At 40.9% G+C, this 19,847-nt stretch overlaps 1 protein-coding gene across 1 annotated transcript; it reads left to right on the forward strand.

Annotated features, from left to right (window-relative positions):
- Positions 1 to 17,789: 17,789 nt before the first annotated feature.
- LOC143561893 (uncharacterized) lies at positions 17,790 to 18,735 on the forward strand. The gene has a single exon (XM_077049860.1). The coding sequence runs from the start codon at positions 17,998 to 18,000 to the stop codon at positions 18,622 to 18,624; it is 627 nt and encodes a 208-aa protein (XP_076905975.1). The 5' UTR covers positions 17,790 to 17,997; the 3' UTR covers positions 18,625 to 18,735.
- The last annotated feature ends 1,112 nt before the right edge of the window (positions 18,736 to 19,847 follow it).

A 19,847-nucleotide genomic window follows, 5' to 3' on the forward strand; every position in this document is an offset into this window, starting at 1 on the left:
TAAGAACCATCCTTGAAAAGGATCGTCTAAACCATAATAACTTTATGGATTGGTATCGCAACTTGAGAATAGTTCTCAAACAAGAAGAGATATCATATGTCTTAGACGATCCCATTCCCGACGAGCCTAACGTGGAAGATGAGGAGGCTTATAACGATTGGGTCAAGTACACCAAAGATTCGGTGCAAGCCTCTTGCCTCATGTTGGGGACTATGATTCCCGAAATCCAAAAGGATTTCGAGCATCATGGGGCATACGACATGATAACTCAATTGAAGGAAATGTTCCTTCAACAAGCTAGAGCGGAACGTTTCGAAACGGTTCGAGCGTTTCATGCATGTCGTATGGAGGAAACCCAAAGCGTCTCATCTTATGTCCTAAAGATGAAAAGCTACATCGAAAAGCTTCGTAGGTTGAATTGTCCCGTGTCTAATGAGTTGGCTACGGATTTGATCCTCAACTCTTTGACCAAAAGGTTTGAAACCTTTGTCATGAATTATAACATGAATGGGTGGGACAAAAGCATTGGTGAGCTTCACGCAATGCTAAGAACGGCCGAAGCGGGAATGGGTAAAAGGGTTTTACCCGTTCTAACAATCAATGAAGGAAAAAGGGGACATAACTCCAACCCCAAAGCAAGTGTTGCTAAGGGCAAGGGCCACGTCCAAGGAAAGGGAAAGAGGAAAGCCATCACGCCCATCAAACCGAAGGAAAAGAAGCAAAAGGTTGCGGCGCAAGATCCATGCTTTGAGTGTGGAGAGATAGGTCATTGGAAAAGGAATTGTCCGACCTATCTCAAAGCGTTAAAAGATAAGAGGGATGCGGGGCATACCTCAGGTATTATCTTTACTATACATATTGAACTAAATGTTATTTCTTCAAATACATGGGTACTTGATACCGGATGTGGAACTCACATTTGCAATTTGTTGCAGGGGTTCAAAAGAAGTAAGCAACTCAACAAAGGGGACATTAGTCTCTTTATGGGCAATGGAGCAAGAGTTGAAGTCCAAGCCCAAGGAGACTACTTGTTAAAGCTTCCAAGTGGTTTGGAAGTAATTTTGAAGAATGTTTTGTATGCTCCTAAGTTAAGGAGAAACATTATTTCCGTGTCTCTTTTAAAACAATGTGGCTTTGATCTTAAGTTTATTGATTATGATATTCATGTTTTGATGAATGGCATATTTTATTTTAAAGCTATACCCATAAATGGTATATATGAAATAGATCAAATTGGTGCGTCACATAGTAGTTCAATGTACAATGTCAACACCAAGAAACTCAAGAAGGACTTGGGTGATTCCTATCTTTGGCATTGTCGCCTTGGACATATAAGCAAGAATCGCATGCAAACTCTTCGCAAGAATGGTATTCTAGAAACAAATGAGTATGATTCATTTGATGTATGTGAATCTTGTTTACAAGGCAAAATGACAAAGCAACCCTTTAATAAAACTTTTGAAAGGTCAAAAAAATTATTGGGTATCATACATTCGGATGTATGTGGTCCTTTTAGACCAATGACTAGGAATGGTGAAAGATACTTCATTACCTTTATTGACGATTATAGTCGATATGGTTATGTGTACTTAATGAAACACAAAGATGAAGCTTTTGAAATGTTCAAAGACTTCAAAGCTGAAGTAGAAAGACAACTCAAGACCACAATCAAAGTACTTCGTAGTGATAGAGGAGGTGAATACCTAAGTGGTGTTTTTCAAGATCATCTTAAGAGTTGTGGAATTATTTCACAACTTACTCCACCTGGAACACCACAACATAATGGTGTGTCTGAAAGGAGAAATCGTACCCTATTAGATATGGTTCGATCGATGATGGCTAGAAGCACTTTACCTCTATCATTTTGGGGCTATGCTTTACTTTCCGCTGTTCGCATATTGAATATGGCTCCAACCAAGAAAGTGGAGAAGACACCTTTTGAAACATGGCATGGAAAGGCTCCATCGCTATCATTCTTAAAAGTTTGGGGTTGTGAAGCTTATGTAAAGCAATACACCCCAAACAAATTAGAAGTCCGATCCACTAAGTGTATCTTTATAGGTTATCCTAAAGATGATTTAGGATATTACTTTTACGATCCTAGTGAGCAAAATGTTATTATTGCTCGAAAGGGTAAGTTCTTGGAAACTAAGTTCCTTGAGGAAGGAACTAATAATAGAACAGTGAAATTTGATGAGGATCAAGAATCACAAGATGATACACAATTGGTTGATACTAGCACTCAACAAGAGGTTGTTGAAAGTGATCAAGTGGTTGATCAAAACACACAAAACGTTCGCAGATCTGGTAGAGTTAGCAATCCACCCGAAAGATATGGATTTTTTGTAGAAGGTTGCTACGTGGTAGATTCGGATGAACCAACCACATACCGTGATGCAATGTCCAAGAATGATTGTGACAAATGGCTTGAAGCCATGAACGTTGAGATGCAATCCATGTATGACAACCAAGTTTGGGAATTGGTTGAACCACCACTCAACTCCAAAGCTGTTGGAAGTAAGTGGGTTTTCAAAAGAAAAACTGATATGCATGGAAACTTGGATACTTATAAAGCAAGACTTGTAGCTAAGGGTTTCACTCAAACTCAAGGGGTTGATTATGATGAAACTTTTTCGCCTGTGGCAATGCTAAAGTCTATTAGGATATTATTTGCCATAGCTGCACATTATGATTATGAAATTTGGCAAATGGATGTCAAGACCGCTTTCCTAAATGGATATCTTGAGGAAGATGTCTATATGGTTCAGCCTGATGGTTTTGTCGATCCGAAACATCCTAATAAAGTATGCAAGTTAAAGAAATCAATCTATGGATTGAAACAAGCATCTAGAACTTGGAATCATCGTTTTGATGAAGAAATCAAAAATTTTGGATTCATCAAGAACGCTGATGAGGCTTGTGTGTATAAAAAGGCTAGTGGGAGTATAATTACCTTCTTAGTATTGTATGTCGATGACATTCTACTATTTGGAAATGACATTCCAACCATGGAAAGCGTTAAGGCTTGGCTTGGAAGTAGATTTTCCATCAAGGATCTTGGTGAAGCTGCCTATATTTTGGGAATAAAGATCTATAGGGATAGGTCAAGGCGCTTGATAGGTTTGAACCAAAGTACATACATTGATAAGATCTTGAAAAGGTTCAAGATGGAAAACTCCAAGAAAGGTTTTGTACCTATTCAAAGAGGGACCATATTGAGTTCAGCTCAATGTCCAAGCTCAAAGGGTGAGCAAGAGATGATGAAACAAATCCCATATGCTTCTGCTATAGGATCCATCATGTATGCGATGATATGTACTAGACCGGATGTGTCATGCGCTTTGAGCATGACAAGCAGATACCAACAGAATCCAGGAAACAGTCATTGGATGGCTGTTAAGAGCATATTGAAATACCTTAGAAGAACTAAGGATATGTTTCTGATATATGGATCTGGTGAGGAGGAACTCGCTATAAAAGGTTACACGGATGCGAGCTTCCAAACTGATCGAGATGATTCTCGATCACAATCTGGGTATGTGTTCACTCTTAATGGAGGAGCTGTCTCTTGGAAGAGCTCAAAACAGGAAGTGGTAGCATTGTCCACTACAGAATCAGAATACATCGCCGCTTCATTGGCAGCTCAGGAAGCTGCATGGCTGAAGAAATTCATTACTGATCTAGGGGTGGTCTCTTCCACTCAGGACCCCCTAGAAATCTTTTGTGACAACGAGGGTGCGATTGCACAAATCAAGGAACCTCGTTCGCACCAAAAGACAAGGCACATAGAGCGGAGATTCAACTACATAAGGGATGAAGTTGAAAAAGGAAAGATATGTATTCGCAAAGTTGGAACTGATCAAAATCTTGCGGATCCATTCACGAAGCTCCTAGAAAGACCGAAACATGAGCGTCATGCGAGTGGCTTAGGACTTCGATATTCTAGTAATTGGATTTGATCTATTTTGTATTTACGTTTAAAAGACTTTTGTAATTTAACTCTTTTATATGATTATGGAATCTTGAGTTAAATTCTAATTTTGCATGTTTAATCCATGAATAAGTTATCTTATTCTAAAAGTCCGTAGTCGATCACATTTGTGGGAACAAATATGAAGCAAGACTATTATGAACTAGGATTGGTGGATATTCATAAGGAATGAATATGGAGCATAGGTTTGCTGCCAAGGTTCATAGATATTTGTGGGATACGAATATTGGACTGACCCGCTCTCAATATTACTACATGGAGTCAATGGACCTGATCATTAGTAATTTTGAGTAAAGGAGAATTTCATATTATCCTTAGACCTGAGATGTATACTGGGTCTTGATTTTCACCAAGTATTACACTTTGACTCTCCCCTTCGCTATTCGTAAAAGATGGTACATAAGGATGAGCTCAGGTGGAGTATAAAGTGATAGTGAGAGGCGTATACAGTCAAGATGGAATTTGTTCCTCTTATGTGTTGAGAGTTTAGATGTCTAAGGCCTGATTAAGTTGAATTGTAAAGAGAATGATCACCTATGTCTCTTAGATCCAACATGACATCTAGTAACAAAGGGATATAATGATAGATTCACCTAAATCATATCAAGTAAGGGACTTGAAGGGATGATGTTATTGAATGGCACTTCGTCAAACACATTAGGGGTGGTGAACTGTTGTTAGGCGGTATTCACCACTTGCATTAATTTTCTATGTATCTCATGCAAGTGGGAGATTGTTGGAATTACGTATGCCCGAGACACATACTTAAACTAATGTGGCTAACTGTGTTTGATCCAAGTCGGGTCATACCCAATAACAAGCTAGACAACACCAAATGTATTCTTTTAGTGATTTGATCATTTAAACGAATACCGAACACTACGTGTTTAGAAAATTGGTTTTCTAAACAAACACACTTGAGGATTTAAATAAATTATCTGGATAATTTGTTTATATAAATAAATTATTTAATTGGTTAAATAATTACATAAATGTATGTACAATTTTATAAAAGTGAGTTTTATAAAATAAATGGAGGTGTTTTAAATGGTTAAAACAAAACACAAAAAAAAAAAAAAAAAAACAAAACCGGCCACCCCATGTGGGTGGAGGGTTTGGTCCCATCCAAACTTTTGTCCTTTTGTGTTGACCACCTTTTATTAATAACCATTCACAAGACATGCATTTTGGTTCTTGTCTCATTTTTGAATTTCAAGTAATCAAAAACATCCTCTCTTTCTCCCTCTAAACTCACGGCCACTTTGGCCAATTTTGGGGAGTTTTGTGAGCTTCATATAGTGTTCAATTCCTAGCATAAAGTTGGTGTTGTTGCTACAAAGCTTGGGGTATACAAAGCTTGAGGGTTTCTCCTTTGCAACCTTGCCATTTGAAGACATCATCATCTTCATCCACCTACATCTTCTTCTAAAGGTAGAAGAGGTACATTTTACATTTTGTGAGCATTTTGTTCTTGTAATATTGATCCTTGTTCTTTGGGTTTTAGTTTTAACATAATGGTATGTTCATAACAAGTTTTAAAATCTTAGCTTCCGTTGCGTTTTCTAGTTAAATATGGTTAACTTGAACTTTGATATTCTTGTTTAAAACCCAACAGGTCTTACCCGCACAATCACGAACAAGGAAGCAAAACTTCAACCTATCATCTACCACGTTCAAAGGTTATCCTAAAAAAGGATGAGGAAAACCTACACGCAGGTCAGATATGGGTAAAGTTTAGCCATCCTACTAAGTGCAAGTGACGGTCATACCCGCACAATCACGAAAGAGGAAGCAAAACTTCACACCTATCATCTACCACGTTCAAAGGTTAACTTATCCTCAAAGGATGAGGAAAACCTACACGCAGGTCAGATGGTAAAGTTTAGCCATCCTACTACGTGCAAGTGACGGTCCTACCCGCACAATCACGGAAGAGGAAGCAAAACTTCACACCTATCTACCACGTTCAAAGGTTAACTTATTCTAAACACTTGGAAAATTGCTACTTTAAACTAAAATATGCAAGTCATAACGTTTATAAAGCAAGGAATCCAATGAAAGAAGCGGTCTTAGCCGCACAGATTTATATTTCATAAATATTCGTTACAAGAATGGCCGGGTAACTACCCGCCTACAAGAGAATCTATACAAACTAAATCTATCCTAGCAGCGGGAAGGGATCTTCAGGATCAGGCTTCAGGGCCACTTCCACTTGGACCAGCCCCATCGGTAGAGCGTGGCAGTTCAAGGAAAGCTTTGAGGATAGCTAGCCCATCATCAGCAGCAGCAACTTCGTTTACCTTCTCCACTACCGGATGCGGGAAGGCGGCGTATTGATTTACTGCTTGGTCATATATGGCTTCAGTATCTACATCGAATAAAGGGAAGTTGGAAGGCGGGATGCCTTTCTCAACGAACCCTAGACCAAGCAGGAAGCCGGCCTTTTCCCCATCCTCGTGAGAAGCGTTGAGGGCTGCGCTCATAGCATCGTCGTAAGATGTCTCTGAGAAGACCCGATGCACAACCTACAAAGAAAAATACAAGTGTCAGGACCTTTTCTATTTATAAGGAAAAGCGTGAAGACATGAAGTTAGACTTACCTGAGACAACGCTTCTCGAAGAAGCCATTCCTTGGCAACCAGAGCTTCTTGGAGGGCGGCTTGAGCTTGGGTACAGGCGCGTTCGGCTTCGCTTTTATTAAGGTTGGCAAGCAACACTTCCTTTGCAGCAGCCTCTTCGACGCCCTTTAGCTTCCGCTCAGTATGGTCAAGCACGCCCCTCTGGTCCAGGATCTCTTGAAGCTTCTTCGCGTCCTCCATCGCCAAGGCATCATGAGCCTGCTGGAGAGCCTCTAATTTGGCTTTAAGCTCTTCATTCTCCACGCGTAGAGGCTCGGCAACAGCTTCAGCCTTGGTGGCCCTCTCGGTTGCGTTCCTCGCAGTCTCCTTAGCCAGCCGAAGCTGTTCATTAACAGCTTGGGCAGCCTTGGAACGGGCCTCGAGTCGTGCCTGAACTTCAACCTCAAAGGCCTTGAAGGCCTTCTCCTTTTCCGCAGCTACAGCGGAAAGCCTTTGGTTCTCCTCCCGGATGGCCCGCGCCTGAGCAACTTCTTTAAGGCGAGCTTCTTTTAACTTGTCGTTTTCACGACAAAGCAGCTCGACGCGCGGCTGCATCCGAGCTAGGAGAACCCGAAGCTCATTGGTTAGCCTACCCTCCTGGTAGCTAGCCATGGCTTCCCCCAACGCACCACTAGGAGCAGCGTGACGAGCCCATTCCACGCACTCCACAGGGGTGCGAAGGGTTGTCCCTCGGCGAATGTTCCATCGTGGAACATACACTTCATTGGAATCCGACACTGCAAAAAACATAAAGCAGTTAGGAAAAGATGATAAAGAAAATATTTATAAAAGGGCCAAAGGAACCCTACGCACCTGTAGGGTCAATAACAGGCCGATAGCCGCCGAACCCATCACCTGAACCCAAAGGAAATCCATCCAAGAGGTCAGACAGATGGGAAGGTGGCAAAGATTGGCGAGAAGCCCCATGCGTACCTGATGGATCGGCAGTCGTTGCCGATGGCGGGGGCATCGTAGCAGCCGCCGCGGTGGCCGCCGCAGTCGCCGCCGCGGAATCCGCAGCAATTGTAACCGCCGGCTCAGTGAAAGATGCTGTAAAAATCGCACTCACTGCCGGCGGTGACGTCAACTCGGCTGGAACAGTCGGCTCAAAGGAGTGAGCAACTGAACCAGCGGACGCAGGCGCAGCCGCCTGGGTCGTCGCCTCAGGTAGGCTGACCAAGCCTACCGTCATTGGCGGAGAGATACTACTCGGCCCTTCACCCTGGAATGCGCCAACATCCACGCCTGCGTAAAGAAGAAAAGTGTTAAAAGACTAAGGATTAAGCTATGAAGATAAAAGCTAAAGGAAAGTTGTACTTACGGGTTTTCTTGAGCCTAAAGGTACGGAGAAGCGGGGACGGACCCGATGGAGCCGGCCTCTTTGCGCCGGTCACCGTCGTCTTCTTTGGCTCTCCGGAGGTGACAGTTGCAACCTCCGGAGCGGTGGTCTTATCACCACCGGGATTCCCCGCCACCTCTTCGCTCTCGGTCTCCGAATCAGACCGAGGCGCTGGATCGGCAGTGGAGGCCTTCTCTTTCCCCTTCCCGCCGGCAGCCTTCTTCTTCCGCACCAACGGAGGACCATCTGCGGATTCCTCATCAGAACATACGATTAGAGGAATTCCAGCAGAGGTTTCAACATTGAGGGGTCGAGGGTCGAAGAGCGCCTTACCTGGCCGACGGGCGCTAAGGATCTCATGGCCTAGCGGGTAGACCTCCACTAACCGATCCGCCGTTTGTTCTAGGATGGGCAACTCGTTCTCATCTAGAGCGCGAGTACCCATCCGTGCGGGACCGTCAGCCTCCCGCGGGTTCAGGAGCGACTGCAAGTCGTTCCCCTCTGAAATAAACAAGAAACAAGTTAGAAGAAATTCAAAATCAACAAAAAGGAAAAAGGCATACCGTAAGGAACAGAGTTCGAACCGTATTCGAGGACGATCGGAATCTTGCGCGCATCAGCCTCCTTCCACACCCGGCTCATCCCCAGCATCACCATCCCGGACTCCGCAAACCGGTAAACCGGAGATTGGACCCGAGATATCTTCGCAAACCATTCCGCCTCCTGGTAGCTGGAGGCGTGAAGGCTGGGAAGTGCTTGCCCGTTCTTGAATTTCATGGCAATGGGGATGGCGCGAGCGGATATGAAGAAAAACTCCCTCTTCCACGCGCGAAGACTGCGCTCGGTCGCACAGATCTTTAAACCCTTAATCCGGGTTGTCAACGTGTACCACCCCTGGATGCACCTCCAAGTGTAGAAGGTCATCACGCGGTCAACATAGGGCTCAACGCCCAGTATCCGGCACACCCACTCAAAGTGGCGAATCTTGGCGATCGCCATGGGGTGCAACTCGGTCAAATGAACACCATGCCTCTCAAGGACACGGTAAACAAACTTTGTCAATGGGAACCTAAGATTCCCATAGACAAAGAATGCTGCATAAACCCCGATCTTGCCTCGGGGGGCATCGTACATGGTCTGATGGGGTTCAGGAAACTCAGGCTCGAGAGACTCGAGCATGAACTTCCTGACAACATACCGGTACAGATCGCCAGGCAGAGCACACTGGCACTCACCAGCGGTACTCTTGTCATCGGCTGTGGATTCAGCATCACGAGACGACATCTTATGAAGGAAAGAAGAAGAAAACGATTTCGGGAGAATGCTTGCCTGAAAAGGATGAGTATTCGCCGGAAATCGCTTAAAAGATGAAGAGAAGAGTGAAAGTGTGGATTACAAAGAACCCTCTCCCCCTTTATATACTAATCGCAATTAATGCGATGAAATTAATGCGGAAGAGAGAGAAAACGAAGGTGCAATGAAACTATGACACGTGGCAAAAAGCAAGCTGGCAACAGCTGTTGACAGGACGCATACCATTAATTTCGCGGCCACGCGCCCGAAAAATCGCGCCCACGCGCCTGAAAAAGCGACTGGAATGACCATGTACTGTCACGTCACCATAACTTCCTGCACGTCCTGACACAGTCAGAAGAAACCGTCGCACGACGTTTCAGAGGTTTGGACTGTTCTTATCCTTTCACCAACTCTTCGAATTTCAAAATTCAAAATTCAAAAAGATTCAAAAGTAAGCGGGAAAATACCCCTTACCTTGGCAACCAAGTAACCGTAAGACGGATGCGGGTACAGTGTTAAGGCAAAACCCTTCACATACCTAGCACCCACAGGGAATTGAAGCCATGAATAACTTGGCAACCAAGTAACCGTCAGACGGATGCGGGTACAGTGTTAAGGCAAAACCCTTCACATACCTAGCACCCGCAGGGAATTGACGCCAGGAATACCTTGGAAGTAAAGTAACCGTAAGACGAGTGCGGGTACAGTGTCAAGGCAAAACCCTTCACGTACTTAGCACTCTGCAGGGAATTCAAACCAAGAAGGATCTTCTGGGCCATGCTTGCGGAAACGGGAATAACATCCCCGCACGACGGGAACGTCGAGAACTATATTGTTTGAAACTCCAAGATGGAATTGGTGGTTTTAGCATAATTGATCACTATGTTGAAAACTACCAAGACCCCATGGAGAATCCAAACAAGTGGGACTCAACGCTCCTGACGTGCGAGGAGGTTACAAACCTACCCGCTTCACACCCAAAGATCAAGCAGAAAAGTCGGGAATTTCTGCGTGACATCAGGAAAACCGCGGGATGAATCACCACGGAAAACCGAAAAACTATACCCTTTTCAAAACCCCTTGCTAAGTCCAAAAGTTCACCTCACTTATTAATAATTCATGAGAAGAACATTGGACTGGGGGGACTTGAAGAGGAAGGTCCCAGCAGAGCCCAGTTGGACCCGCAAGACTCACCTTGAACAGGGACGTCTGCGCAATGACCAACTGCTCCAGCAGGACCCACCATGCTCAAAGAACCTTACGCGCAGTACGCCAGCTGTACCCGCAGGGAAAGCCTCCCAATGGTGAAGTACCCCGCCTGTTCCCGCAGCTGCGGATACAAGCCATCAGGGAAGGCTACCCGCACTAACAGCAAGGCTACACGCACAAGGCATTCGTTCAGTAGTCACATGAAGGAATGAGCAAGGCGGGAACACTCCCGCCTAAATGAGCCAGTCCATATGCTTCTGGAAGGTCTTTCGTACTATACCTACTAAGGTATGGGCGGAACAGACAATTTGACCAGAGCAGCCCATGAACTAATCACAGGGTGACAGCTCACCGACAACAATACGAGGCGGAGCACCCTCTAGTACTGTTTCACTATTAGCCGTTGCCTACTCACCAACCCTTACAATGGGACGTGCGCAGCCTACAGTTGGTGGAACAGTGCGTAGCCGGCAGTAAAGGAACAGTATACAGCCGACCTTACTACTGTTGGCCGTAACCTATCCACCAACCAGCATGGCCTGTGCGCAGTCCACTGTTGGTAGAACAGGAACACTATTCAGCCGGCTGTACCTGCTTGGAAACCTACCTTCGGCTATAAATACTCCAACACCTTGGAATGGTAAGGACATCATCTGATATCTCAATCTTATCTAGCAATCTCTTAATATACACTTATATTCAGAGCAATCTAGTCTGATTCTCACGCCGGAGGGTGGTCACAAGGAGGAACCCCCCCTTCTCAGTGACGAGCTTACGGTGTCTGTTTTGCAGGTCTCCAGAAGAACAACCTTCTCTGCTAGACCTCTTCCGTGGAAAACATTACTTAACTCCCAGATTATTTATAATCTGCCCGTGGGTTCACTTAGTGTTTCTTCATTGTGAGAAAAGGAAAAAAAGAAGCAAAAATATGTTATTTGTAGGGCCTGCATGTCATCAAGAGGTGGGTCTACTTAGGAACATGGGAGGTTTCTTTTTCTTCTTGTGAAATGATTATAAGGTCAATATTACCAGCATAAAGAAAGCAACTTTATTCTATGTTTCCATAATTTTTGGTGTGCCAACCTTAATATCATATCTAATGTTTCTTTAAAAACCCTTAATGGTTTTTATAATCTGGACATCATGTTCATCGAATCAGTTTTCGGTTTATGAATTGAGACTTTGGAAAGGAGATTCATATTTAAAATGCGTTTGAATCGGAATTAGAGAAAATATTCGAATCAGAAATTTTAATCGATTTGAACAAACCTAATTTGGGTTGATTTGAACAAAATGATGTCTATAATGGTTGAAGAGTACCACGAAACTTTACATGGTTGTTTGCGGGATTAGGTAAAGTTGTTTGGAATCATGACTTAATGTTTTCGGGTCAACACGCATGCCTCTTATAATCCACTTTTTACTTGATAGAACTCACACCCGAGCTCCAACTATCCTGAGTGTAACTTCCGAGGAAATCAGTTGTTAGGCGGTTCGATTAGTCTTTTGTTTAATAAAGTAAGGTTAGAATTTTTTGTTTAATAATAAGTAAAGACTAAAGATGTCCGTTTTCTAAGTTTAGTTATAGTAAAGTGCATATATAACGGTAATAACAGCTGGATAGGTATAGTTGACATAAAGGTTAACAAATACTTTTTGTGAGTCATTCCAAATCAATATAAATTTGGTAAAGATATAGTCTGGGTGACATCAATGATTGTTTCAACTTGTATACCCATTCCCAAAAGGCAAAAGATGTGCATGTTATGCGCTTATTCAATTTATTGCTTTTGTGACCCTATTTTATTACCTTTTTTTTCTCATAATTCTCATTGCTATTATGACTTATTTGTTGATAAAAAATAGGGAAAATTACCAACAATAAAAAAATAATAATAGGTTTATAATAATGGTTTAATGCTTCAAATTAAACAAGGTGCATGTGTGGCGAAATAATAATGATACATAACAACACACGTATATGTACACAATGAAAATCTACTTCGTTATGCACACAAATATACTTTGTTATACACACGAACATGACACACACGTAGTCATGAATGTTTAGGCTAGTATTTCACCACGTTTTAGTGTAAACTCGTAAAAATGTGTCTACTGATGCAACACTGACACACGAAAACATCATAGAAAGAATTCTCAAAAAAATTGGTATATAGTTGAATGACGAAAACAATACATGATGGTCATGAATTTCAAAATTTTGGCAAGTGTAGACAAATTTTCGAATTTACAATCGAATTGACAAACTCTCAAATAAATATTGAAATTAAAGACATAAATAATGATATACACATTTACACTAAAAAGAAAAGAACTGATAATCGCTAAAATTTGAGGTATTTTTTTCCAGTAATGAAATTAAAACCCTAACAGATGGAATTCGGGTCTAATAGCTGATATGTCTCGCTAAAGACACGTCTGTTCACTGCCTATGGGTCTCGTAACTCCACGCACAATTCAAATTATACTTGTTTTACGTTTATGTCTCTGTGTAGATGGTCAAACAAGAATCAACTAACTTTTTGGATGCCAATATTTTCATATAATTTATTGATTTTATTTTACGTATCGGTTTTAAATGATTCATGCATATAGATAGAGATGTATGATGATGTAAGGATACGGTACACATTCATGCATGTAGACAGAAATGTATTGAGTGCCAAGCCGTATCCATATTATATTCGAGCTATGATTGAAGAAAAATTAAGTATTGTCTTTTTTCAGTTAGATATATAATCGGAAATAACTTTGATAACCAGGTGGGCTGCACAATATATCCCTTTTGTATAAATATATAACAAAAACAAATTAAGATGTCATTGTTTATGTAATTATGATGATTGTCATATATAACTCAAGTTGCTTCATCAGTATAAATACGTAGATGCAATTATTAACGAAAAGCCACCACCAAATCAGTAATATAAGGTTTGTTTAGTATAGAAGAATGCATGTATCCAATGGGCAATCATGAAGATAACTTGATAAGCACTTGTATGTAGCGTATAACATATAAATATATAGCGGAGATTATAAAAAAACGTAATATCACAATTAAAACAATAAGTATATGCATTCTTTTTTAATATGATAATCGTATAACTCAAGTTGCTTTTGATTTACAATTGTCTATGCCTTGAATGCTCATTGTCGCTATTTGTGTGATACAAAAGTATTATATATTAGAAACCAAAGGTTTCTCATTGTATAATAAATGTGATAACATCAACTTAACAACAAAATTAACTACTTTTATCCTACAATTACGTTTTAGAAAATCACACCATATCTACAAGTTAAATCATAAACAATTGGTGTTGTTGATTTGGCATGAAACGAGTAAAAATGAAGCCCATTCATTTCTAACCAAGCACAATCAATAATAACATAACAAAACCAATCAAAGCTACTGATGTTTGTTTCCTTATTTTGTTAGGCGGCGATACTTTTGAATGTAGTTGACACGCTAGATCAATAACTATCAAAGCTACCGGTTTAATTGTTTATCTTATTTTTTTTAAATGAAAGATTGTGTTACATAGAAAACCTTTCTAGTTATACATACATAAACATTTTTATAAATCCACTATTAGCGTACTTCCTAGACACTGGCTGAAAGATAGACCAAGACAGCACAAAACTTGTTAACACTTTGCCTTGTTAAAATACATTGGTTTTTCAGTATTGCTTTTAAACATGCAGGGATTTCTACTAAAAAGTATGCTTCCGTGAACTTTCTGATGGATCTACTCGAAGGAAGATCTACCTTTCGATCAGCTTATATGCTTTTGTTTGAATGGGCATTGAGCGAACACGCTTATGGGGCAAAGTTGCTAGACTCATGGACAATGAGTATGTTGCGAGCCATGCAACATTGAAGGCAAGAACATACAAAGTTGCTAACAATAAATAAAATTTGTTTAGAGAATCAACATGTATTTATCTATTTCGCTTTTGATACATTTGATTTTAGTCCCAGAAGCTGTTGAATTTCAAAACAGGTTCAACGACTTGTGCATAATAATTTATTCGGCCCTAAAACCAAAACTTTATTTTTAGCTATATCAGTTTTGCTATTCAAAAAAATTCTGACGAAGCATGTTGTCTGTTTACCTGCCATAATTTATTGTAAAATTGTAAACGTTTTGAAGTGTTAAAAGATCTTATACTGTACTGTATATAGTTATATATATACGTCCAATATAAACGTATATATATTGTATAAATTTAAAGCTTTGCGTGATGCTATCACTAGATGGGCGATCGATTGTAAAGCCAAAGAAAAGGAGGAAAGGGTTTTATTGGAGCAAGAGTTGCGTGATTTGGACCAAACCATGGAGGTCCGGGATTTGTTGGAAGAAGAGACATGGTCTTTAAGCGAAATTAAAAGACGGCTAGGCGAGTTGGATAATCATTATTACCGGGATTTGAAGCAAAAGGCTCGGTGTAATTGGGCGATTCATGGAGACGAAAATTCTCGATTTTTTCACGGTTTTATTAATAAACGTAAAGCTTCAAATTATTTTCCGGGTTTGGAAGTGAATGGGGCGTGGGAAACAAACCCGGTTCTCATTAAAAAGGAAGTTTTGCGTTTCTTTGCTGGTAAGTTTAAAGAATCTATTACACATCGGCCTCGGTTGATTGGATATGGGTTTTCGGACTTGTCTTCGGTGGAGGCGGATTTTTTGATCAGTGATTTTTCCGTGCATGAGATCAAGAAGGCGGTTTTTGAAGACGGTGGTGACAAAGCTCCTGGGCCGGATGGTTTTAATTTTAGGTTCATTCGGTTTTTTGGGAGTTGTTCGAGAAGGATTTTGCGGATATTCTTGATCATTTTCATAGGGTTAAAAGTTTTTGCTCGGGGGTTGGTTCGTCTTTTATCACCTTAATTCCTAAGGTAAACAATCCGTCTTCTTTGGGGGATTTTAGACCGATAAGTCTCACTGGTTGTATTTTAAAGACTGTGTCGAAGGTGTTAGTGAATCGACTCAAAACGGTTATGAATAAGATTGTCTCAGAGCATCAGTCGGCTTTCTTATCCGGGAGATATATTCTTGATGGCCCTTTGGTGGCTAATGAGGTTATTGCTTGGGCTAAGAAGAGGGAGAGAAGAATTTTTATGTTCAAGATTGACTTCGATAAAGCCTTTGATAATGTGAATTGGGAGTTCTTGTTGTCGGTTCTTTCTCAGATGGGTTTTCCTTCGGTCTGGTGCGATTGGATTAGTGGTATCTTGTTGGCGACCAGATCATCTGTTCTTGTTAATGGATCTCCTACATTCGAATTTGGGTGTCATAAAGGCATTCGTCAAGGTGACCCGCTATCGCCTTTTCTTTTTATTATTCTGATGGAGGCTTTTTCAGGTATGTTGAAACAAGCCTGTGATATAGGTGCGTTTCATGGTATTACTCTTCCTAATGAAGGTCCTACTTTATCCCATCTTTTTTATGCGGATGATGCTATGATTATGGGAGAGTGGTCTTCTTTTAATTTTGATAACTTGAAACGTATTCTTCGCATATTTTACTTGTGTTCGGGGCTAAAGATTAATCTCCATAAATCAGTGTTATTTGGAGTAGGTGTAGAAGACGGTGAGATCGATATCCAAGCTGGTTTCATGGGTTGTAAGCCGGGTAGAATCCCGTTTTCTTATCTAGGGATTATGGTTGGCGCTAACATGAATAGGGTGGTTAATTGGGAACCGGTTGTGTCCAAGTTCAAGAAGAGGCTATCTAAATGGAAAGTTAATTCGTTATCTATTGCCGGTCGGTTAACCCTTATTAAATCGGTGCTGGATAGTCTTCCCACTTATTATTTTTCGCTTTTTAAAGCACCCAAGAAGGTTACCAATGATTTAGAAGCTTTGATGAGAAGGTTCTTATAGGGTGGTTCGGATGATGTGAGGAAGATGTCATGGGTGGCTTGGGAGGTAGTCACCAAACCTATAAAAGAAGGGGGTTTAGGTATCGCTCGTTTAGAGGTTAATAATCAAGCGCTGATTACTAAATGGCTTGGGAGATTTCTAAATGATCATCACGCGATGTGGAGAAGAGTAGTGTTGTCTATTCACAGGTCCTCGCGCTGTTGGGGGCTTGCTCCGGTTAATAATGGGGTTCCCGGGGTTTGGAAGAATTGTGTTATGTTTTGGAACAAATTTAAGGTTGATGGTGTGGGTTTTAATAGAGTGATCCGGGCCACAGTTGGGAATGGTTGCCAAGTTCGGTTTTGGATGGATTTGTGGTTGGGTTCGGCGCCGATTATGGACAAGTATCCGTCCTTATATGCGGTAGAAAAACATAAAAATGTCTTGTTAGCAGATCGGTTGGTGGTCACTGGATCTTCTCGTCGCATTGTGTGGGATTGGCTTAGAGCTCCTTGCTCCCAACAGGAGGTGATCGAGAAGCAAGAGTTGGAAGATCTCCTTCAAGGGGTGGTGATGGTTGACCGTGAAGATTCATGGTCTTGGGCGGTTGGTAGCTGCAAAGAGTTCGAGGTTTCGGCGATTAAAAGATGGATGGTGCGGTCCGTTGTGGATGCTGGGAGTTTCGGTTTCCAATGGAGCGATTGGGTCCCGAAAAAATGTAATATTTTTATGTGGAGGGCCGTTCTGGATAGTCTTCCAACCAAGCAGGCTTTAGCTAGACGTCATTTGCATTGTGATGATCATAGTTGCGCTTTATGTGAGAGTAATGAGGAATCGCTCGAGCACTTGTTAACCGGGTGTTTCATTTCTATGGCCGTTTGGAATGCGATTGGTTCATGGTGCAACATCCATCTTTTGTTTTTCATGTCAATGATTTGGTGGAAGTGCATAAGGTTTGTGGTGCGACGGGGAACAAGAGATTGATTATTCATGGAATTGTCGTCATTACTTGTTGGAGGATTTGGCGGGCTAGGAATGAAAAGATTTTTTCGGGCAAGAACACTAAGGTGGTAGAAATGGTTGCGGATATAAAATCTTTGGGTTTTCTTTGGTACAAAAATAGATTTAAGATAGGGGTAGTGGATTGGAAAAGATGGTGTTTATTTGATGTAACGTGATTGTTTTCTTTGGTACAAAAATAGATTTAAGATAGGGGTAGTGGATTGGAAAAGATGGTGTTTATTTGATGTAACGTGATTGTTGTTTTTGGTTTTTGGATTTCAGCGTCTTTCTCCGTCTTGTTAATAGTCGTTGGTTGTGTTTGTTTTTAATGAAAGTCAATTTTCAAAAAAAAAAATATATACCGAGTATCAAACTATCAATGTATCATAATATTTAAATGATTGGAAGTTATGACAGATATGTTTCCCTTCATTTAATACTTACACCAAAATACATTCAAAAATTCAACAAACCATTAAAATTAAAATTAATTAAAAAGCGTACTTTTTTCCTTCAAAAATAAGCCAGAAAAAAAAAAGCCATTCATTCATAATCACAAATCATTATTCAAATTCAACAAAACAAAAACACCCATTCCACCAACCTCTCTCTCATCACCACCACCACAACCACCGTCAACCACCACCAACCGATGGATGAAAAATCACCAAAATCCAAAAAAAAGAAACCAAAACACAAACACCCATCAAATGATTACACCTTCAAACCCTCATCAGAAGTCAAAGGCCTCCGTTTCGGCGGTCAACTCTTGATCAAATCCTTCACCGTCCGCCGCGCCCGCCACCACGAACTGCCACGCCTCTTATCCCTCCAACCCACAATATTATTCCCTTCCACCACCGCATTCATCCCCACCAACTTCACCATCCTGGCCCACCATGCATGGCACACCCTCACCCTCGGCCTCGGCACCAAAAACTCCAAGATTATTATATTCGTATTTGAATCCGAAAATTTAAAATCCTCCTTGGACCCCCTGTGGCCCACGGAGATTCCCTTAGGGGATGTGAACCGGAAACTTATTAAAAACTTGACCGGGTGCGAAATGGCCCGGTTCAAGTTTAGAAAAGGGTGCATTACTTTTTATGTTTATGCGGTTAGGCGAACCGGATCACTTGGGTTCAAGTGTGCGGATGATTTGAGGGTAATTTTGGAATATGTTGTGGCGCTGAATGATTTTATGGATCATACGGCGATGCTTGCTTTGCCTAATCAAAGAAGTATTAATTTTGCTCCGGCTGCTGCTATGGCTCATTAGCGATGGGAAATTACTGTATTGCCCTTTTCTTTTGTTCTTTAATTTTTTTTTAATATAAATAGTAATATTTTGTTGTATCTTGGGGGATTTTTTAAAATTTTTTGATTGATTTTTTTTAGAAAACAGAACGTATATAGTCTGTAAATAACTTTAATTTGTTTTTTTTGTTGACTTGTTTTACAGGTCATTTAAGTAAATACATTAATAGCAATTTAATAGTATTAATTAAGAATAGTGAAACTATGAAAGGCATGTTAATATTTGAAAAGAAGTTTTTTTTCTGAACGGCGGCTTTCACAGTTAAGTTATCTCACTGCGCAAACACGTCGCGCCCCGTCACCCCAGTCAGGCCAGCTATGTTAACATGATCGGGATCCACGTTGGCAACCTAGTTTGGCTTGGCGTTCTCGGTAAAACCCAGTTGGCTCACCCCGGCCGAATGCACGACATGTTTTAATGCTCTGGTAAAATCTGATCTGAATCAGGATTCGAATCCGGGACATTCGGGTCAACTATCATGTTTCTGGCCATGAGGACAAGCCTGCTGGTTATTTGAAAAGACGTTGATAGTTAAAATTTTATATATTTTTAATAACTTTTTATTAAGTATTTGAATATTTTAAAAGACGTCGGTAGAATCCCAACTCCCAAGGCACTGAGGCAGGACAACAGCTCTCTCTGACGTGTATTCAATCATGCAAGCCTCAATCAAAGTTTTGTTCTCAAAATGTTAAAATGAGATTTTCAGGGAACATGTGAATATGTGATCGGTATGTAACGACTTTACTCTTCCCACTCAAATAAAAAAAAATTAATGATGTAGTTTTCACAACAATAGGATAATATTAAAATTTGGAGTGTTATCGCTGAATGGTTTAAGTTGTCCTTTTTCATCTTATTTAGCTTTTGTGATGTGTTGGACTTGTATAAGTTCTCATCATTTACCAAAGAAAAGACTAAAGTTCTTTAAGCGGTTTGTTTAATCGCGACTTAGTGCCTATGAAAAAGGCAGAATGCGCTAGTCCACTTTGGGTCTCCGATTGAAATGACTATCTTGATTTTCTTGATAAAGGAAATAAAGGTGATGAGATTCCTTTAAAAATGAAATCTAAGGGAATAAAAATAGAGTGCCACAAACAATAGTTTTCCAAAGAAAATGGAGCTGTGAATACTAACAATATTGTGTTTGCTTAAATATTATAGTGCAACATCTATTTTGATCT

This window comes from Bidens hawaiensis, unplaced genomic scaffold (genome assembly GCF_021521415.1).
Source record: "Bidens hawaiensis isolate Kalapana, Puna unplaced genomic scaffold, B.hawaiensis_p1.1 tig00020885_1, whole genome shotgun sequence".
In the NCBI taxonomy this organism is placed as follows: domain Eukaryota; kingdom Viridiplantae; phylum Streptophyta; class Magnoliopsida; order Asterales; family Asteraceae; genus Bidens; species Bidens hawaiensis.

Coding starts and splice junctions, on each gene's coding strand:
- LOC143561893 (XM_077049860.1), top strand. CDS start 17,998: ATGGATGAAAAATCACCAAAATCCAAAAAAAAGAAACCAAAACACAAA.